At 55.4% G+C, this 21,405-nt stretch overlaps 4 protein-coding genes across 5 annotated transcripts; 2 read left to right on the top strand and 2 right to left on the bottom strand.

The window, feature by feature from the left end:
* Nucleotides 1-666: 666 nt before the first annotated feature.
* Nucleotides 667-6,896, top strand: Clpp (caseinolytic mitochondrial matrix peptidase proteolytic subunit). The gene is made up of 6 exons (XM_059251915.1): nt 667-890; nt 988-1,059; nt 1,875-1,971; nt 3,441-3,628; nt 4,192-4,297; nt 6,574-6,896. Exons 1-6 carry the CDS (start codon nt 705-707, stop codon nt 6,741-6,743), a joined length of 819 nt encoding a protein of 272 aa, XP_059107898.1. The 5' UTR covers nt 667-704; the 3' UTR covers nt 6,744-6,896.
* Nucleotides 6,897-8,113: 1,217 nt separating this feature from the next.
* Nucleotides 8,114-9,893, top strand: Alkbh7 (alkB homolog 7). Its single transcript, XM_059251913.1, has 4 exons — nt 8,114-8,381; nt 9,071-9,241; nt 9,396-9,520; nt 9,685-9,893. The coding sequence occupies exons 1-4, from the start codon at nt 8,178-8,180 to the stop codon at nt 9,845-9,847; spliced, it is 663 nt and encodes a 220-aa protein (XP_059107896.1). The 5' UTR covers nt 8,114-8,177; the 3' UTR covers nt 9,848-9,893.
* Nucleotides 9,894-10,012: 119 nt separating this feature from the next.
* On the bottom strand, nt 10,013-10,717 carry Pspn (persephin). Its single transcript, XM_059251914.1, has 2 exons — nt 10,561-10,717; nt 10,013-10,472 (listed from the first exon to the last, which is right to left on the bottom strand). The coding sequence occupies exons 1-2, from the start codon at nt 10,715-10,717 to the stop codon at nt 10,156-10,158; spliced, it is 474 nt and encodes a 157-aa protein (XP_059107897.1). The 3' UTR covers nt 10,013-10,155.
* Nucleotides 10,718-13,112: 2,395 nt separating this feature from the next.
* Gtf2f1 (general transcription factor IIF subunit 1) lies at nt 13,113-21,300 on the bottom strand. 2 transcript variants are annotated; one of them, XM_059251739.1, is made up of 13 exons: nt 21,110-21,300; nt 20,977-21,023; nt 19,938-20,010; nt 17,468-17,661; nt 16,876-17,046; nt 15,387-15,571; nt 14,536-14,692; nt 14,372-14,433; nt 14,147-14,269; nt 13,994-14,067; nt 13,782-13,920; nt 13,435-13,525; nt 13,113-13,341 (listed from the first exon to the last, which is right to left on the bottom strand). In XM_059251739.1, exons 1-13 carry the CDS (start codon nt 21,119-21,121, stop codon nt 13,137-13,139), a joined length of 1,533 nt encoding a protein of 510 aa, XP_059107722.1. In that variant the 5' UTR covers nt 21,122-21,300; the 3' UTR covers nt 13,113-13,136. The 2 variants fall into 2 exon arrangements, with proteins under 2 accessions (XP_059107722.1, XP_059107723.1); XM_059251740.1 differs by having other exon boundaries at nt 14,372-14,430.
* Nucleotides 21,301-21,405: the final 105 nt, after the last annotated feature.

Below are 21,405 nucleotides of genomic sequence, written 5' to 3'. Positions count from 1 at the left end.
GAGCCGTGTTTCGGGGGCTTGAGACAGAGCAGGGTTTCGCGAGGAAGAGGTGAGGGAGGGGAGTTGAGGTGGAGCTTCCACCAGAACAAAGGGGACGTTTCTGGAAAGCTGAGTACCCTCTGAGAACGAATACAGGTGTAGCGAACATCCGGTGCCCCCGGCAACATTCAGGCCTCCTGTTCTGGGGTCCCTCGAGGTCTCCAAGAGCCTTACCTCAACGCCCCCAACTCCCTAAGCTGCATAGTTCAATAAACTCCTCAGCGAATCCTGAGCTCTACTTCCGGTATAAATCCCACTCCCTTTTTTCGAGAGCCTATACCCGGGAGTCATAGGCGCAAAGCACCTGGGAATTGTAGTTCCGGAAGCCAGACAGGCGGCAGGCCAGCACGAGCACCTGAAGATTGCTGCGGGAGCAATGGTGGCGGATAGGTGTCTCACCTGAGGCCTGGCCTCACCCCGCCGTGCGCTGCTTCCCGCGTGGACGCCGGGAAACGGAGAGGCCCCGAGCAGGAACCTGCATGGGACGGAGACCGGGGATTCCCCTATTCATTCCAACGCCTACTTCCGGCGAAGACACCGCCCACAGACTTACTCCCGCCTTCTGCGGTCCCGCCCACTCAGCTCCCGGAAGTGGACGAGCGAGCGCTCCCGCAAAGCACGCCGGGAGTTGTAGTTCCGGAAGCCAAGTCGGGGCGCGCGGCGGCATGTGGCCCCGAGTGCTGCTGGGGGAGGCCCGGGTGGCTGCGGGCGGATATGGTGCTGTCTTGTCTCGCTTTGCCGTGCGTTTCTCCCCGCCATGTACTGCTGGGAGCGGCTCACCCCTGCAGAGGAGCCTGCATGGGACTGCTACGCGAGCTTTCCCGCTCATCCCTATAGTTGTGGAACAGACGGTACGGGGGCCTGGTGGGGACATGGTGTGGAGGCTTGAGGGGCGGAGGGCGGCGTGCAAGGGTCGCCGACCTTTCACCTCCGTTCTTTTCCCACCAGGGGCGAGGCGAGCGCGCTTATGACATATACTCGAGGCTCTTGCGGGAACGCATCGTGTGCGTCATGGGCCCGGTGAGCGACCCCGGTGCGCTCTGGAGACACCTAGGTGTCTCCAACGTTTCTCCCCTTGTCAAGCTCTGTGCCCCACCCCCCTCTCCCTCGTCCCTGGTGACCTCCTAGACCCTAGTCCTTGACCTTAAACATTCATCTTCATTTGAGCCAAACTCTTGCTATGTAGTCCAGGCCAGTTTCCACCATGCCAGTCTCAGCTTCCCAAATGTTGGGTTTCACGTGTGCATCACCACCGTAGACTGCTGTTGGCAGCCAGTCTTTGTTTTGAAGTCTTCTGAGACAGGGTCTCAGGCTGGCCTTGAAATCCCTGTGTAGCTGGGCATGACATTTAGGGCTGGGATGAAGGTGTACCACCACACCAGGTTTATGCAGTGCTGGCGCTGGAACTCAGCGCTGACATTCTGCCCACTGAGCCACAGCCCCGGTCAGCTCGTTGGTTTTTTGAGACCCGGTCTTTGAACCCCACCAAATCCTCTTGTCTCCAACTCCCAAGTGCTGGGATGACCGGTGTGTTCCGCCACACCAGGTCTGGGCAGTGCTTGAACCCAAGACACTGAGCATGCTAGGGGATCACTCTGCACTGGTCTGGACCGCCATACCAGGTCTGGGCAGTGCTTGAACTCAGATCCTTGAGCATGCTAGGCGAGCACTCTACCTGCTAAACTACATCCCAGCCCTGTCCTCAGCTTATTGGCTTCCAGTGTCTGGGGCTCCCTGACCACCCCTTCCTATGCTCAAATTCGGGTTCCTGGCTCCGTAAGCCTCCATCTAGCCCACCTTCAACCCGGGGACAACTGTGCCCTCCCCACCCACAGATTGATGACAGTGTCGCCAGCCTGGTCATCGCCCAGCTGCTGTTCTTACAGTCTGAAAGCAACAAGAAACCCATTCACATGTACATCAACAGCCCAGGTGAGCAGGGCCTGACCTGGTTGTGGGGTCGGGAATATGCCCTCTCTGGAGAATAGATGTGAAGCAGCTTTCTGCAGAATCTAAAATTTAAGATCGCTCCAAGCGTGGCAGGGTGGCACACGCCTTTAATTCTTGCACTTGGGAAGCAGAGGCAGGCAGATCTCTGAGTTCTCGGACAGCCAGGGCTACATAGAAATTTAGGATTTTCAGCCAGGTGTGGTGGTGTACACCTTTAATCCCAGCATTAAGTAGGCAGAGGCAGGCAGATCTCTAGAGGCTAGCCTGGTCTACAAAGCGAGTTCTAGGACAGCCAGGGCTACACAGAGAAACCCCGTCTTGGGAAAAAAACAAAGAACTAATTAATTGATTAATTGAAATCTCTCCAAAAGGGTCTGTCACTGGTGTGGAACTTTCCAAGTATGCTAGTCTAGCTGGTCAGTGAGCCCCAAGGGTCCTCCAGTCTCCGCCTCCCCAGGGCAGGGGTCGTAGGCATGTGCTGCCATGTCTATTTTGGGGGTGCTGGGAGTCAACGTACAACCTGCACTCTGCAGCCAGATTCTCTACAGTTCTCTCACGTCGGTTGGGATGGCGGGCACGAGCCACCACACTCTGCAGAAATAGTTGATTTTTAAGAAAAACGTTAGGCCAGCGGTGGTGGCGCACGCCTTTAATCCCAGCACTCGGGAGGCAGAGCCAGACGGATCTCTGTGAGTTTGAGGCCAGCCTGGTCTACAGAGTGAGATCCAGGACAGGCACCAAAACTACACAGAGAAACCCTGTCTCGAAAAACCGAAAAAAGAAAAGAAAAGAACAACATTAGGATCACATTTATTTATATGAGTGTGTGGGTAGATGGGCTCGTGCATGCCACTGTGTGCACACAGGGGTCAGAGGGCAACCTCTGGGAGTCAGTTCCCCCTTCCATCCTGTGGGTCCTGGGAATTGAACTCGGGTTGTCAGACGTGGTGAGGAGCACTGTTACCGGCTGGTCCTTCTCAACAGCCCAAGTTAATTAGGCTCCTCAGGCCAGGCACCTCTAACAGAATGTTCTACACGGTAGACTCATTTCCCTTCTCACCAAAGCTTCGAGTGGCAGGTAAGGATGCTTACCTCCGATCTACGCAGGGCAGATGTGCCTTAGAGAGCTGGAGTGGCTGGCCCTATGTGGTGACATATGGCCTGACCAGGGTTCATAGCCAGGAGGTGACTGGCAGAGCCTTTTGACGCGCGTGCGTGCGTGCGTGTGTGCGTGCGTGCGTGCATGTGTGTGTGTGTGTGTGTGTGTGTGTGTGTGTTTTGTCCCATGTACATACGTGACCGTAGCCGATTCTGAAGGAAGGACTCTCCTTGTGACCTGTGTCATTCCTGTCACCCACCCACTCCCAATGACGTATGCACTCGTAACTTGCTGGAACGGTACTGGGGTGGAGGAGGATCCCATTGGGCCTGACTTGCTCCACGGCCTGCAGGTGGCGTGGTGACTGCGGGCCTGGCCATCTACGACACAATGCAGTATATTCTGAACCCCATCTGCACGTGGTGTGTTGGACAGGCTGCCAGCATGGGCTCCCTGCTGCTTGCCGCTGGCAGCCCGGGCATGCGCCACTCGCTGCCCAATTCCAGAATCATGATCCACCAGCCCTCCGGAGGGGCCAGGGTGAGTATGTCCTGCAGGGATGTGGGAGGAAGTCTAGGCCACTGTCCTTTCTTTGTTGGAGACAGGGTCTCACCATGTAGCCACAGCTCACTCTGTAGAGCAGGCTGGCCTCTAACCCACCGAGATCTGCCTCCCACTGCCTCCTGACTGCCACCGTCTTCATGGCTGGGAAGGTGCTCCTCAGGGGTAGAATGCCTGCTAAGCACGGGAAAGACTCTGGGTTCCATCTCCAGCACCAGAGGAAAGGATAAAAAACAAAAAACAGCTGGGCATGGCGGGAGCACGCTTTTAATCCCAGCACTCGGGAGGCAGAGGCAGGCGGATCTCTTGAGTTTGAGGCCAGCCTGGGCTACAGGGCGAGTTCCAGGACAGCCATTGCTATATAGAGAGACTGTCACAAAACAAAACAAAAGTGAAATAAAACAAAAATGGATCAATAGGATGGAAACACACACAGAAACTGCAGGGCTGAAGCATAGGGATGGCTTCCTCTAGCATCCCGTCGGGGGACTCCTCCAGTTCTAGGCTTCATCTTATTCCTCAACGTACCGCTCGCTTCTTAGGGCCAAGCCACAGACATCGCCATCCAGGCAGAGGAGATCATGAAGCTGAAAAAGCAGCTATATAATATCTACGCCAAACACACCAAGCAGAGCCTGCAGGTGATCGGTGAGCACCCCGCCTCATAGGGCACACTCCTGTGCGTTGACATTGTCCTAAACCAGGGCTTCCCCACCTGGACATTCAGAGCCACATTACTGTAGTGGGCTCACCCTGGACCTTGGGGGTGGGGTGTTCAGTAGAATCACTAACCTAAAATGCTTTGTGCCTGTGGCCCCTTCCGGTGCTGACAGCCAAGTGTCTCTAAAGGCTGGGGATGTGGCTGGGGGTGGAGCATCTACCTAGAATCCCCCAGTGAGGGTCTGGGGGCGTGGTCAGGGTGGAGCCCCGCCTAGAATTCCCCAGTGGGGCTGGAGGCCTTCATGCTTTAAGTATAGATTTCCTACCAAGGGGTGGTGGTAGTGGTACATGCCTTTAATCCCAGAGGCAAGGAGATCTCTGAGTTCCAGGAGAGCCTGGTCTACAAAACAAGTTACAGGACGGCCAGAGCTACACAAAGAAACTCTGTTTCAAAAAACTAAATGAAACAAATACACATTTCTTTCCTTTCTTTCTTTCTTTTTTTTTTTTTTTTTTTTTTTTTAAGACAGGGTTTCACTCTGTAGCTTTGGTGCCTGTCCTGGAACTCACTTTGTAGACCAGGCTGGCCTCAAATTCACAGAGATCCTCCTGCCTCTGCCTCCTGAGTGCTAGGATTAAAGGCGTGCGCCACCACCTCCCGACTCCTTTTTTTTTTTTTTTTAATAATTCATTTTATTGTTTATTATATATGTATGGGTGTTTCTCCAGCATGTCTGTATTGCATGTGTGCCTGGTGCCTGTGAGGTCACAAGAGGGTGTCAGATCCCTTCGAACCAGAGTTATAAACATTTGTAAGTTGTGTGGGTGCTGAGGACTGAACCTGGGTCCCCTGCCAGAACAAGTTCTCTCAACCTCCGAGCCACTTCTCCAGCCCCGGGGATATATTTCTGGCCTGGCAAAGTTCCTAGCCTACTGGGCAGAATTTCCAACTTTGTAAGCTGGGTGTGGTGGCACCTACCTGTCATCCCAGCCCTGGGAGGTGGAGGCAGGAGAATCGGGAGGTCGAGACTGATGTAGAGACTATTGCAGGATTCAGTCTCAGACCAAAATAAATATATCAAGCACGAAAACTGGCCAGCTGGTCCGTGCTGTTTTGACAGATGATATTGGGTGGGGGAAGGTAGCAAGGGTTACTGGTGCCGGTGGGTGCCGGTGGGTGCCGGCGGGTGCCGGTGGGTGCCGGCAGGGTTTTCCTGGTGCCCGTGAGATTTCGTTTTTTGGGGAGCATGTGCCTGTCACAGTGGATGTGTGGAAATCAGAGGACAGTTTGTAGAAATCAGTGCTCCCTGACACCTTGTGCATTGTGGTGATTGAACTCCACGTCATTGGTGGCCAGCGCCGCCTCCTGCCAGGCAATCTTGCTGGCCCACACACCATTCTTGGATCTGTCTTGGTGCTGGTCACCTATGTTCAGCCTAAGATTCACCACATGGCACCACGTGACCTTTTCCTGGGTGTATCTATTGGTGTGTGTGGCATGTGCTACTGTGACGTGTAGAGGTCAGAGGGCAATGTTCAGGAGGCAGTTCTCTTCTACCATGTGGGTCCTAGAACCCGAGTGTATCTGAGTAGTCAGTGAAAATTAAACCAGTGTGGCATGGTGGTGCACCCCTGTCGTCCCAGCACTTATCAGGTGCAGGCAGGAGAATCGGGAGTCATCCCTTTGAGGCCAGCCTGGGCTACATGAGCTGCCTGAAAAAAAGAAATGTATTTCTTACTGCTGGGGAAACTGAGACACAGAGAAGTTCCAAGCCCCACGGGGAAGAATTGTCAGAGTGAGTGCGTGTCTTATGTAACTCGGAGCCTGAACAAAACATGATGGGCTGAGAACTAAAATACTAGGAATATGTATCTGAGTCCTGGAGGCAGGAAGGTCAGGAACAGCTGGTGCCTGGAAGGCGACCTTTGACCTTCAGATCCTGATCCTAATGGCTGCACCTTTGCTTTGCCAGAATTACAGGTGGTTCTGGGGATGGAACCAGGACACAGTGCAGGCTAGACCAGTGCTCTGTCAATTGAGCTTTTTTTTTTTTTTTTTTTTTTTTTAACTCCTTGGTATGACTGGCCTTGAACTTTAGGTCCTCCTGCAGAAGCCACTTTTAATAAGGGCACAGATCCCAGGGTAGGGGTTCCATCCTCACAGCTCCATAAACCATCCTGCTACTGGTGGGGACTTCAACCTAGGAATTTGGGGAAAGCATCCCAGGTCTCTGCTCTTATCTATATGTACTGCTTCCCCCCAGAGTCGGCCATGGAGAGGGACCGCTACATGAGCCCCATGGAGGCCCAGGAGTTTGGCATCTTGGACAAGGTCCTGGTCCACCCACCTCAGGACGGGGAAGATGAGCCGGAACTGGTACAGAAGGAGACTCCTACAGCACCGGCCGATCCTCCTGCCCCGGCGAGTACCTAGGGCCTGACCTCATCTCCAGAAGTGTGGAGACCCAGGACTGCCCACACTTCCTCTGCCGAGCCCAGAGGTATCCCTGGAGAAGATGTGGATTGAGGCTGCCCTCCTGCCTGAGACACTGTGACTTTAAATTAAACCTTTATGGTCTTTGTCCCATGTCTGAGGCACCTTCGATTACCTCTCCAAGACACCAGGCCCTCTCACCTTGACTCCACGACAAACCACTTCTTTTTTTTTTTCTTTTCTGAGACAGGGTTTCTCTGTGTAGTCCTGGCTGTCCTGGATCTCACTCTGTAGACCAGGCTGGCCTCGAACTCAAGAGATCCGCCTGCCTCTGCCTCCCGAGTGCTGGGATTCAAGCTGTGCTCCACCGTGTGTGGCTGTTAGCAAACTTTTAAGCCATATACTAGCCCAAAGCCAGCAGGTAGAACTATAATTTTGTGCATTTTCAATTATGTGTGTGTTTGTGCGCATGAGTGCAGTACCCGTGGTGTCCAGAGGAGGGTGTTGGGTCCCCTGGAGCTCCCCTGTGGGTGCTGGAACTCCAGAGAAGTACATCTGACCTGCTGAGCCTGTCTGCGCCGCTGGAGAGTTAGGTAGTATGGCTGGCTGGAGGATCAACCAGGAGCAACATGGAGGAGCCACCAGCGGCTTTGGACTGATCCTCAGACCCATGAGAACCGGCACTTTGCCATAGGGTTCAAAATCAGGCTGGAGCCAGAAAGAATGGTAGGGGAAATTTTGTGGATTTTATACTAAAAATGGAAGCAGAGAATCAGGTATGTAGAAGTAGCTTAAAAGGGAAAATTGGAACAGTTTATTTGTGGGAGAGGGGCAGGTGCCAGTGTCCCTGTGGACGTCCGGGGACGACTTGCAGTAGTGACTTCTCTGCTTCCACTGTGTGTGTGGGAGTCCTGGGGCTCAAACCAAAGCCAGCAGGCTCGGGGGCAAGTGCCTTTACCTGCTGAGCCACCTTCGCGGCCCCCGGTGTAGGTTGTATTAATGGGTCTTCCTTGTTGGAACGTCTTATTTTTTTTTTACTGTTTGGACAGCATCTCCTGTAGTTCAGGTTGGCCTCGAACTCAAGTGTAGCCAAGGCTGACCTTGAAGTTGTCGTCCCTCGCTCTCCACCAGGGTGTGCTGGATGCAAGGCGACGGGCCTGTGCTAGCGACACCGGTTGAGCCTCTAACCTTGACTTTGCCCCACGTGACCCCAAGCCTGGGTTAGCCCAGATCCCACCTCCGGCGCGAACCTGAGAGATCGAATCAGGACTCAGAGGCGGGACCAACACTGGACGGACTTGGGGCGCAGCTAATGGGATGAGCGCGCTCGTGGCCAATGGCGTGCGGTGGGGGGCGGGCTCGGGGCTGGCCGGCGGGCGGGCCCCAGCCAATGGCCGGCGGGGGCGGGGCCCATCTCTAAGCGGCCGTCTGAAGATGGCGGGCCCCGGGCGGCTGGCCGTGCGGGCGCTCTCCGGCTGCGGCTGGGTTCGCGGCTCGGACCCCGCCGTGCTGAGCCGCCTGCGCGACGAGGCCGTGGTGCGGCCCGGCTTTCTGAGCCAGGCCGAGGAGGACACGCTGACGCGCGAACTGGAGCCGCAGCTGCGGCGCCGGCGCTACGAGTACGACCACTGGGACGCGGTGAGGGGCGGGGCCGTGTCGTGGAGGGCGAGCACGGGGCGGGGCGAGGCCGGCCTGGGGCGGTGTGCTTCGAGCACCGTGTGCTTCGGGCGGGACTGGGAACCGGGCTCCGGCGGCGGCAGCGTGCGGCGGGCTGCTCCGGTGTGGGACGTGGCGGGTGCTGGGCATGGCGGGAGGGACAGAGTTCGGACGTCCTGGGGAGGGGGAAGGCCTGCAGCTGGGGCGTGTGGGGAGAGGGGCCTGAGCTGGGGAAGGAGAACCCGGAGGGTTGAGCTCAGGGGGATAGAGAGTGCAGTATTCACTCGTGGGCTCGGAATCAGAAGGGAGGGCCTTGGTGGGCACCATGGTAGGAATGGGCTGCAAGGGCAAGATCGCTTTAGACATGAGGTTCTGCAGCTCAGGGGTGTTGACAAAGGGTAGAAGACTCGGGTGAGGGGGTGCCACCATTTGGGGTCTCACTAGGGTCTTGAGTGGGATTGAGTTGAGCCCAGAGACACAGACACTGAATACTGGGATGGCCAGCACCAGGGACTGGGAATTGGAGCCTGGAGATCAGATGCGGTGTTGAGACCTCGCTGAGCCGCTTAAAGGCCGAATTGTGAGTTAAAGCTGGAAAACTACTTGCCTGTGGACTCTGCCTCATTTCCTTATCCTGAAGTTCCCAGTCATGACCTGAGCTCTCTGTGCAGGCCATCCACGGCTTCAGGGAGACGGAGAAATCCCGCTGGTCTGATGCAAGCCAGGCCATCCTGCAGCGGGTTCAGGCGGCTGCCTTTGGCCCTGACCAGACCCTGCTGTCGGTGCACGTATTGGACCTGGAACCTCGGGGCTACATAAAGCCCCATGTTGACAGTGTCAAGGTGGGCAGAAGGCAGACCCTCAGAACTCCCAGCCAGGATGTGGGTGGGCAGGAGGGCAGATCAGAGCCTGACCCCCACACACACAGGTGCATACACGCGCGCGCGCGCGCACACACACACACACACACACACACACACTGTACCCCTCTTCCAGTTCTGTGGATCCACCATCGCTGGTCTTTCGCTGCTGTCCCCAAGTGTTATGAAACTGGTGCACACCCAGGAACCTGAGCAGTGGCTGGAACTGTTGCTGGAGCCAGGCTCCCTCTACATTCTGAGGTAATAATGCCTTGTCGAGAAGCCCCAGATGAGGCCAAGTGCTTCTAACGCCTCTTTGTGCTCTCACAGCAGAGGAAGCTGCTGCCACCACTCAGAAAAAGTATAGAAATGCTGAAGGGGCAGGATCTCCCTCCACCCACCCCTCAGCCTGTCTCTTCTTGCAGGGGTTCAGCCCGATACGACTTCTCTCATGAAATACTTCGAGATGAAGAATCATTTTTTGGGGAGCGCCGGGTCCCCCGGGGTCGACGCATCTCAGTGATTTGCCGCTCCCTCCCTGAGGGAATGGGGCCAGGGAGGCCAGGAGAGCCACCCCTAGCCTGCTGACCTCTACGCCTAATCTCTGGACTTGTGAATAAAGTTGGAAAAAGAATATCGTGGGCATCTTTAAATTACCATCTGCCAGGGCTAGGGCCCTCAAGAGACAGGTCTCAGAACTCACATAGCCTGGTGGCTGCTGGGGTACCCCATCACACACACTCCTAAGGCCATTAGAACATTTCTTTTATTGCATTAATTACTGATACCCAGTCCCAGGTCCCCTTCTCATCTTCACTTATACAAGTTTCTAATAAATGTCATCTGACCCATTCAAAGCCCAGGCTGTCTCACGCTTGTGATTCCGAGGCACAGAGCTAGCCACCACAGCCACAAGCAGCGGCTGAGAGCTGAGGCAGCTGCCGCCAACGGTGACGATTGTCGAGGAAGGTCACATCGGCATAGCTGGTGGGCTGGCAGCAGGGCTGGCCATGGGCTCGACCCTGCCCTCGCAGCCGGGCCAGCACCAGGCTGTGCTGGGTACGGGCCTCTCGGGGACAGCTGCCAGCACAGTATCGGAAGATGACCTTCTCCTCTGAGGCATAACCCAGACCCAGCTCAGCCACCGGCAGGGTCAGGCTCCACAGCTGGCATGGAGCAGCCAGGGCTCTTGGAAGGCGGATGTGGTTGTTACCTAGCACAGGGTAGAACAGGAGTGTGAGGCAAGATGAGGGCTTTAAGAGAAGGAACTAGGGAGTCATGAGGCGCCCAGGAATCCTTACCCTGATTGGGCTTCCGGGTCTCTCCAGTCTCTGCCATCTCCTCAGATGAGATCTCCTCTTCTGCCGCTGGAGCCCCTTGAGGACCAGGGCCCCAGCCGAGGCCCAGGTGCAAGAACAGGAGCAGCGGAAACATGAGCATTAGTCTTCCCGCAGCCATTGTGACAGGGAGGTCCCAGGATGCTGAGAGACCCTGGGGCCCTCAATTTATTCTCTTCCTGCCCTGGGGATTAAACTCACTGCCAGCACCCTGGCTCAGGGAAGCCACCGGGGTCCCACCCACCTTGTCCCCACATCCTCACCCCTAAGAATTGATGGCTCACCCGCCCAGACATTCCATAGACCCGTTTCCAATTCCCCTGATTTACGAGTGTCCTACCACTAGCCAGAAGCAAGCCCAGAGCTGGCCACCAATCTGTGTCCCCACCCCACCTGCTTTTGGTGGGAAGTGCAGGGAGACTGAGAGGCCTACTGTAGGTCTTGTGCTGGAGTGTGGGCCATGTGGGGCCAATAGGGACTGGGAAGGGCACATGGCAGATGGAAGAGTCAGTGGGCATTCGTCCATCTCGGCTTTAGCCAGGATTAAGACATCGTACCCCTGTCTCCGGGCCTGGCTGAGCCAGCATCAAAACAGGAAAAGGAAGTCTAAGTGATACCCAAGGGCCGGGACTCCCGTTCTTGGAAGGCCAACCTGAAAAGCCACAGCTATAGCCAATCTGGGTTTTGGTGCATCAGAGCCCAAGGGAGGCTGGAGCTTGCTGGGTCCCATCATTCCCAAGAAGGAACAGGTTCCACTGACTTCTGAACCCATGAGACCCAGCTAGCGGACATGGCCAACAACAAACCAAGGACTTTGGAGACAAAGGAATAAAACTGATGTTGGGTATGGCATTGCATGCTGCTCACTCCTGGTCACCTTGGTGCTCCGGAGGCCGGGGCAACCAGCATAAGCTAGAGTGTCTCAGAACGCAGTAAGTGGTAGTAAGAGCTTGGCAGGGCAAAGCCCTTGCCACACCACCTGACCCGAGTGAGTTGCAGAAGCCACATGGAGAACTGATTCCAGAGTTTGCGTGCGTGCGCGCGCGCGCGCACACACATTCTCACACGGAGCTAGAGCTGGGTCTGTAGAATGCTTGCTGAGCATGTTCGGAGCCCTGGGTTCCACACAAAGCACAGCATAAAATGACATGATGGTGCATGCCTGTCGTTTCAGCACTGGGGAGGCTGAGGCAGGAGCATCACTGGCTCAAGGCCAGCCTGGGCTACATGAGACTATCACGAAAAGGAAAAGAAACAACACTGGCTCTCAGAACTGAAGGCAGTTGTCCAGTGCAGAATTCAGTCTGAAATAGGTCCCCGAACATAAGGCTCTGCCCCTGGCTACAAGGCTGCGCAGACCTGCCTGCCTGGGGTGGATGCTGCCTTAGACCCAGGGCCAAAGGGCCAGCAGAAGGTGGGGCAGGGAGGCTCAGTGAGCAGGGACATTCCTAGGGATTAGCCCCTTTTCTCAGCCACTCCCCATCACCAGCCAGGGGCGGTAGGTGTGGGAGTGGGTTTTCCACTGGTGTCCAGCTGCCAGTGAGGAAGCCCTCCCTGTACCCAGGCTGCTCAGGACCCAGCTTTCAAGGTAGCAGCTGAGGCCAAGGACCAATCAGCCATGTCACCACCTAAGAATGTAAAGCACTCTGCCTGAGCTACGCCCGGCTGGCCTGGATAAGATATATCTCTGGGCCTGTCAGGAGATAAGGGGGACCCCAGGAATGTCCCTTGGAAATGGAAAACAGCATCCAGGTGCCAACACCACGAATAGGTTTGGATTCTAGTGGCCATGAGAGGAAGTGCCTGAGCCAAGAACCGCAAACTGGGCTGTATGCAGGGGACGTGACTACCACCCCAGCATCTGGGAAACGGAGTTCCCAGCTAGCCTGGGCTACACAGCAAGGCCTTCTCAAAATACAAAGTAAGAGAGCCATGCCTGTCACTGGTACATAGCTATGATCCGAATACTCCAGAGATGGAGGTGGGAGGATCAGGAGTTCGAGGCCAGCCTCAACTACAACAGTAAAAAGAGGACTGGGCATGTAGCCACTCAAGAGTGCTGGCGTAACAAGTCTGGGTCCCACCATTTCATCACTTGTGCTGCAACAACACAAACCTCAAGCCTGCACTCCTGAAGGACTGAGAAGCTGAGCACTCCCAGACAAGGTCTACCATAAACCCTACACAACACAGCCATACACAAGGTAGGCTGGTCAGGGTGGAGCCCCGCCTAGAATCCCCAGTGAGGGGCTGGGGGCGTGGTCAGGGTGGAGCCCCGCCTAGAATCCCCCAGTGAGAGGCTGGGGGCGTGGTCAGGGTGGAGCCCCGCCTAGAATCCCCCAGTGAGGGTCTGGGGGCGTGGTCAGAGACAACAAGTAAAATTAAACTCTTGAAGATTACACAGGGAACAAGCCCTGGCCATGGATTGAGCTCTGTGGGCAGGAAGGCTGTGTCCTATAAAAAAATGGAGCTTAGGGCCCCAGGAGGAAGGCCGGGGTGGCAATGAGGACTCTGGGTCAGCTCTTGTTATTTTATTAGCATCACTCTTTGAGGGAGAAGTGCATCTTATCACCAATCATCTTGCGCTCAGGGTTGAGGCGCTTAAGGATCTGCGCCAGCACATTCACGGTCTGCTCACTGCTCAGCCCTGTCTTCTTGGTCTGGAACTTTTTCAACAGGTCCTTTGTGGTCATGGGCTTGCGGGTCAGGTAGCGGCGCACAGCATCCTCTGTCACCTGGACATCACTGTGGGAGGTGGAGGGACAGAGAGAGGCTCTGGTCATAAAGAGTCCCTTGTGGCCAAGTCCTGCCTGTGGTCCTACTCGGGTCTGAACCTACCCGCTGCTGGGGGTAGACTTCCCAGACAGGCTCTGGGGGGCCGTGTCCATGCGCAGGCGCTTGGCTGCTGGAGTCTCAGCTGTCCGCTTCCCTGGTGGAGAGAATAATGTCAGGTGGGGCCGGGCGGTGGTGGCACACGCCTTTAATCCCAGCACTCGGGAGGCAGAGCCAGGCGGATCTCTGTGAGTTCGAGGCCAGCCTGGGCTACCAAGTGAGTTCCAGGACAGGCGCAAAGCTACACAGAGAAACCCTGTCTCGAAAAACCAAAATGTCAGGTGGGGGGGGGGGGCAGAGGGCGGACCTGGTGTACAGAAGGACGGACATGGGCGGCCCTTCCCAGCACTCACCCTGCTCCAGCTTGCTGGCTGCAGCCCGCAGAGTGGAAGAGGTGCTGGGTGCTTCTACACTGGGAGTTCCTGGCCGACTGGTGCCCTTAGAACTGCCCCCTGATGGCTTCCGCTCCCTCTTGGGGGGTGTCTTCTTCTTCTGCAGAGACTGGGACGTGAGTCTGAAGGCTGGACTGCCACCCCCATCCCAGCTCGGTCGGGCTCTGCCTTACCGCCATGAAGAGTGCAGAGGAGGTCTCACTGTCAATGTCGCTGTCCTCGGAGCTGTCCGACTCATCGCTGCTGTCTGCAGGGCCAGAGGAGGGGCATAAGCAGAGACCCTAGAGCCCAGCCCCACCGCCACCAGTGAGCAAGGCCCCACCAACCTCTCCTGCGTTTCTTCTCCTGTGGGGTGGGGACCTTCTTCTCTTCCTCCTCCTCCTTGTCCTCCTCAGGAGGCTTCTCCTCCTCCTCACTCTCCTCGCTGCTCTCACTCTGCTCATCCACACCTGGGGACAGTGTGAGCTGAAGGACTGCCAAGTGGACTCCCACACATACACACACATACACACACACACACACACACACCCGGGTCCCCAACTGACACCTACCCTTGGGGCCATCCTCCTGCTGCGGCACTTTGGGCTTGCCCTCTGTCTCATCTGGGGAGCTGCTGTGGGTCAGACAAGGGCAAACATGAAGATGGATGACCACAGGCCTGCCTCGCGCCCGCCCGCCTCGCGCCCGCCCGCCTCGCGCCCGCCCGCCTCCTCACCTGGAGCCGTCGGACATGTAGTCCACCTCCTGGCCCTCAAAGTCCCCATCGTCGCTGTCCTCAAAGGCCTCATCATCTGATCCCTTCTTCTTCTTCTTCTTCTTCCTGCCTGCCTTGGTCAGTGGGGCCTTTTTCTTAGCCTTGGAGGCTCTGCTGCCTGTGAAGGGAAAGAAGATGTAAGAGGTGCTCAGACTGGATAAGCATTGCTCACAGCTAGCTGAGGGCCCCACCCCACTCTTCTCTGCAGGACTCTAGGCAGGGGCTCCACCCCCAAACCATGCCACCAGCCCGCCTTGTATCACCGTGTTGTGTGGAGTTTGGGGAAAGAGTTCTCTATCCCTGAGTCATCCAACTCACCCCTTTTTGGATTTGTGTGTGTGAGGTGTGTGGAGGTGGAGTGAGACAGGGTCTCTCTGTGGAGCCCTGGCTGTCCTGGAACTGGCTCCGCAGACCAGCTGGCCTTAACTCAGATATGCGCCTGCCTCTGCTTCCAGTGCTGGGATTAAAGGTGTGCCCTTTGTTTAAGATGGGGTCCATGTAGCCAGGCAGGGCTGGCTGTGAACTCTGGATCCTCTTGCCTCAGGCCTGAGGTCTGGGATTGTGGCCTGTACACCACGTGTGGTGTGTCTTTATGTGTCATGTGCCTAACAAGGAGACCGCACCCCATGCTAGGCCAGATCGTGAGAAGGCTAGCCTGGACACTTATCCCTCCTGCCGCACAGCACCCCTGGAACACTCAAACTGAACCCACGGAAATTCTGTCAAGGTGCCATTCATTTCTAGAGGGACCCCGTGTCATGAGCTTCCCTGGTGGCCCTGTCCTTGAACTAGGCCTCTGGGTCCCCGCTCACCTTCCTCGCCACTGGCATCGCTGGCATCGGAGGACATTTCCAGGTCGTCCTCCAGGTCGTGGATGCGCAGCTCACTCGGCTTCTTTCGGCTGCGCTTCTCCTTCTCCTCCTCCTCCTCATCCTGGTCCTGGTCCTTGAGCCGCCGCTGCTGCATGATGCTGAAGTGATTCAGGACTTTGTTCCTCCTACACGTGGGGACAGTGACTGAGCACTCTGGGGGGCAGCAAAGGAGCTGCTTGGGTAAGGAGGATGGTGGGGCATAGTGACCAGGCCACTTAAATGGGCGTGACAGGGTGACCTCTATGGAGGAGCGAAGGCAGGAAGGTCCCCCAAGGCTGTTAACATGAGCCACACAGCATGCTCCAGGCAGCCCTGTGTCCACACAGCATGCTCCAGGCAGCCCTGTGTCCACACAGCATGCTCCAGGCAGCCCTGTGTCCACACAGCATGCTCCAGGCAGCCCTGTGTCCACTCAGCATGCTCCAGGCAGCCCTGTGTCCACACAGCATGCTCCAGGCAGCCCTGTCTCCTGGCACACCAACAACAAAAAAGAAAGGGGCAGACCAGGCAAATGAGGTCATTTCAGACCCCCAAATCTTGAAATCATACAGAGTGAGCACTGAGATGCCTCAGGTCCATGTGCAACTGAGTGCCTAGGGAGGCCCACATCTTAGCTCCTCCAACCAAGCTCCGGGTCTGTCCAGACAAATCCAGCTATCACACTGGTTAGCTAATTAATATTCCTTTATGTTTCTTTGTTTCGTTTTTGAGACAGGGTCTCTATATACAGTCCTGGCTGTCTTGGAACTCCCTCTGTAGACCAGGCTGACCTTGAACTCACAGAGATCCTCCTGCCTCTGCCTCCTGAGTGCTGGGATTAAAGGCGTGGGCCACTATGCCTGGCAAGTTTTGGGGTGTTTTGAAACCAGGTGTCATATGACCCCGGCTGACCTCAAACTTAATAAGCAGAGGCTGGACTTCAACTCCTGATCCTCTTGCTTCCTCCTTCTGGGTGCTAGGGTAACTGGTGTGCGTGTGTATTACCCCACATCACATCCCACAATTATTTTATCTCATGAATTACTGATAGAGCAGGGGTCCCACTGGACAAGGCTGTTGTGGACACATCTACACATGCCTGGAATAAGCCTACACATCAGGAAGGGGCTGCTTTTGTCATTGCAGTCCCGGCCCCTTGAGAACATGCACTGGTCCAGGCTTGCAGGCAGGCACAGGCCAACCCCACACATCACATAAATGCCCACAGCCCTCTCTGGGCACCTTATGCTGAACATCCCCAGTCCTCTGTCCCAGCTTCCCTTCCTGGCACCCATCTTGACTCTCCCTCCCAGGTTAGAACTGAAGCAGCTTCCATCGGGAGGCTGTGCCCATCAGCCCTGCCAGCCCTCACTCAGTTCCCAGGCCGGCCAGCTGCCTGTGCTGGGTGGGCTTGCTCCGAGGGTGTCCCCAGTGTGACCCCGTGGCTCACCTTTCCCACTCCTCCTCGGCCTCCTCAGCAGTGAGTGTGCGGTGTCGGGCCAGCGGCGTGAAGTTGTACCAGTTCTGCACAGGAAAGGCCTCAAAGGCGCCATCAGCACACTGTGTGAAGATGTAGTAGGCTGTGTTCTCTGTCACTCCGCCCTTCTTTATGCCCTTGAACCTGTGGAAAGCCTAGGTCAGGTCACAACCCTCCCCACAAGGCCTGCCTGCACCCCGTCTTCTCCTCATCAGCACCCATCTGGGCTCTCCTAGGAATGCCTGGGACAGAAAGAAAGCACCAGGCCATCATTCCTGAGCTCAGATCATCACTCAGCCACCTTGTGGCCACTGTCCTCAACGCTACTGCCGGAATCTGGGCCATGTAGCACTGTTTGCCCTGCTCCCAGCCTACAGCCCACCACGGCTACTGTGCACAGAACACCTGTCATTGGCTCCTTTGCCATGGACTACCCTCTAAACTTTAGAAAGAGAGGTGGTACTGGGCCCCCCTCCTGCTGAGAACACACTCAGGGAAGATGCTCCCAAAGTGTGCATGTGTGAAGGACACAGGCTGGCCCCTCCTCACCACCAGCACCACTCACTTCCTGCCCGATTTGCCGTTGACCCGGAGCAGCCAGGGCTGGTCCTCAGGCCGGAACTCCTTCAGGACGATGCCGTATTTCTTCCGTCGTGCCTCCTCCCGGAGCTTTCGGTTGAATTCGCTGCCTGCTCCGGACTCTGGCATCTCCTCCTCCTGGTAGATCTTCTTGTTGCTCAAATCTCGCTCCAGCCGGGCCTGGGGGAGCAGCAAGACAGCCTTTCAGCCCCCCACAGGCCTTCTGTCCCCTGTGCTGGGTTCCATCGCTCCAGCATGAGGAGTGGGGTTCGGATCTCCAGTGCCCACAAACAAAGCTGGGCATGGTGTGTCCGGAGTCCCCAGCAAGGAGGGGCGGACAGGAGGGCCCCTGGAACTCACTGGTCAGCAAGCCCCAGGCTCAGGGAGACACCCTGACTCAAAACCTAACTAACGCAGGCAGAAGGCGAGAACTGACTCCTGAGAACTGATCTCCAAACTGTCACACACACACACACACACACACCTGTGCCCAACAGATGTCATCAGAATAATAATGTGGAAAGTGACTAAAGACACCTGAGGCTGGAAAGATGGCTCAGCAGTTAAGAGCACTGGCTGCTCTTCCAGAGGACCCAGGTTCATTTCCCAGCACCCACATGGCAGCTCACAACTGTCTGTGTAACTCCTGTTCCAGATGAGCCAGCACCCTCACACAGACATAGATGAAGGCAAAATACCAATGTACATAAAATACGAATTTAAAAAAAAAAAAAAAAAAATCTTTAAAAAAAAAAAGGACACTGATGTCAACCTCTGGCCTTGACATGCACAGCATGCCCACGAGCACATGTGCATACACACAAACATCCCACATAAAAGAGATTCATGTATAAAGAGACTAAAGACAGACAGTGTCCACCTGGGGATGGCTCAGGAGCAACCCAGACAGAATGGAGACAGTAACATCTTAACATGGCACCCAGAATAGTGGACAGTTTAAAACTTTTAAATTTTCCTTATTTATTCGTTTTTCGAGACCCTATACTGCATTCCAGTGCTGGGGTAACAGATGTGCACTACCACACCTATGTTTTTGTTTTTTTGTTTGTTTGGGTTTTTTTGGTTTTTCAGAGACAGGGTTTCTCTGTATAGCTTTGAGCCTTTTCCTGGATCTCACTCTGTAGACCAGGCTGGCCTCGAACTCACAGAGATCCGCCTGGCTCTGCCTCCCAGTGCTGGGATTAAAGGCGTGCGCCACCGCCACCCGGCTTGTTTTGTTTTTTTTAAGACAGGATTTATGTAGCCAGGCCAGTCTAAAATATTGTTTTTCTGCCTCAGCCTCCAAATGGTTAGAATCACATGTCTGCTGGGGTTTTAAGTGTAGCCACCAGCCAGGCTCGCCTTTAATCCCAGCACTCCTCTAATCCCAGCACTCCTCTAATCCCAGCACTCCTCTAATCCCAGCACTGGCCTCTAATCCCAGCACTCCTCTAATCCCAGCACTCCTCTAATCCCAGGACTGGCCTCTAATCCCAGCACTCCTCTAATCCCAGCACTCCTCTAATCCCAGCACTCCTCTAATCCCAGCACTCCTCTAATCCCAGCACTCCTCTAATCCCAGCACTCCTCTAATCCCAGCACTCGCCTCTAATCCCAGCACTCCTCTAATCCCAGCACTCGCCTCTAATCCCAGGACTGGCCTCTAATCCCAGCACTGGCCTCTAATCCCAGCACTGGCCTCTAATCCCAGCACTCCTCTAATCCCAGCACTGGCCTCTAATCCCAGCACTGGCCTCTAATCCCAGCACTGGCCTCTAATCCCAGCACTGGCCTCTAATCCCAGCACTCCTCTAATCCCAGCACTGGCCTCTAATCCCAGCACTGGCCTTTAATCCCAGCACTGGCCTTTAATCCCAGGACTCGCCTCTAATCCCAGCACTCCTCTAATCCCAGGACTCGCCTCTAATCCCAGCACTCCTCTAATCCCAGCACTCCTCTAATCCCAGGACTGGCCTCTAATCCCAGCACTGGCCTCTAATCCCAGCACTCGCCTTTAATCCCAGCACTCCTCTAATCCCAGGACTGGCCTCTAATCCCAGCACTGGCCTCTAATCCCAGCACTGGCCTCTAATCCCAGCACTCGCCTTTAATCCCAGCACTCCTCTAATCCCAGCACTCGCCTTTAATCCCAGCACTCGCCTCTAATCCCAGCACTCCCCTCTAATCCCAGCACTCGCCTCTAATCCCAGCACTCGCCTCTAATCCCAGCACTCGGGAGGTGGAGCCAGGCGGATCTCTGTGAGTTCGAAGCCAGCCTGGTCTACAGAAGGAGATTCAGGACAGGCACCAAAGCTACACAGAGAAACCCTGTCTTGAAAAACCAAAAAAACAAACCAAACAAAAAAAGTGTAGCTACCATCCTTTCAGGAAAGTGATTACTGCAACCACCAGCCCAGTTAGGCCCCTACCCTAGTCAGCCAGAATTACAGGCTTACCTGGTTCCAGATAGCAAAGTTGACTTTATCAGCTGCATTAAAAGCCATTATGTTGTACTTTTTGGTTGTATTCCTGGAATGAGCAAGAGACAATTCAATCTATTGATTATTCATTCAACAAACTCATGATTACACCCTTGGTTGTAGGTGATTCTGGGAACTCAGATTCCAGAGCAGTGGTTCTCAACCTTCCTAAAGCTGCAACTCTTTAATACAGTTCCTCATGTTGGGGTGACCCCCAACCACACAATTATTTTCATCGCTACTTCATTAACTGTAATTTTGCTTGTTATGAATCGTAGAGTAAATGTCTGTGCTTTCCAATGGTCCTAGGTGACCCCTGTGAAGGGTTGACCCCAAGGGGTTGAGAACCACAGTTTGAGACCCAATGCTCCGGAGTTTCCCGTTTGTTCTCCTTCAAACCTATCAGACCCACGGGCACCAGACATGCTCATAGTGCATAGCTGTACATGCAGACAAAACATTCAGACACGTAAGATAATAAATAAAACTTTAAGTGGGCCGGCCAAAGGTATAGAGGGACCCTACTGTAGAGAGGAGGGCAAGCAGGCAAGGGGTGGTCTTGGTGGATTCAAGCCCAACCTGGTCAAACCAGCTAGGACTACATAATAAGCCTCTGTCTTCAAAATAAAAGGGGGCTGGATGTGGCTCAATGGTGGAGCGCTTGCCTAGCACCCCCCTAAGACAGTCAGGAGTTGAGGGATATGGCAGTCTTGGCACAGAAAACTGGATGTAGAACACTTGTGACCAGTTTGGGATTTTTTCCCCCCGAAACTGGGTTTCTCTGTGTAGCCCTGGCTGACCTGGAACTCATTCTGTAGACCATCCGCCTGCCTCTACCTCCCGAGTGCTGGGATTAAAGGCGTGCGCCACGTCTGGCCTGAGCGTCTGGAACAGGACATTAACTAAGGTGTGACTGAGGCTTGCACCGAGACAGGGCCAGCCTTGCGGTCCGCGGTCCCGCGCCTGGCGGCGGACCCACCCCCGGGCCGAGCAGTGTGTGGTGTGGGTGACTTACTTGGGCACTCGGACGACATACTCGGTGACATTCTGGCTGCCGGGGCCCTGCAGAGGAAGCACGGGTCTGTGAGGCTCGGAGAGGCCGCGGATCTGCCCTGCGACCCCCCGATCCCCGCCTCATTCATACTCACTAGAGCCGCCATGGCCGTTGCTCAGGCGGTTCCGGGTCGCCCTGACCCGGATGCTCTTCGTGGTGTCCCTCGGTCCCGGGGAAGGCACCTTGCCCGGATGTCTCGTTAATATGATCCTGTGTTTTCAATCTCCAAACCCTTACGTCTCAGAAAACACTGGAAGAGTTTAAAAAAAAAAAAAAAAAAAAAAAAAAAAAGCAAACAAACCAACAAAAACCTAACTCTCTCCGCGTGCGTCACAGCTTAGCCCGGAAGGAGAACTGCCACATCGGGAGAAGCGAAGCCGCCTTCTGCCA

This window comes from Peromyscus eremicus, unplaced genomic scaffold (genome assembly GCF_949786415.1).
Source record: "Peromyscus eremicus unplaced genomic scaffold, PerEre_H2_v1 PerEre#2#chr22_unloc_1, whole genome shotgun sequence".
Lineage (NCBI taxonomy): Eukaryota > Metazoa > Chordata > Mammalia > Rodentia > Cricetidae > Peromyscus > Peromyscus eremicus.
The sequence above is the reverse complement of the archived record's forward strand: the minus strand, read 5'-3'. Positions and strand labels throughout refer to the sequence as shown.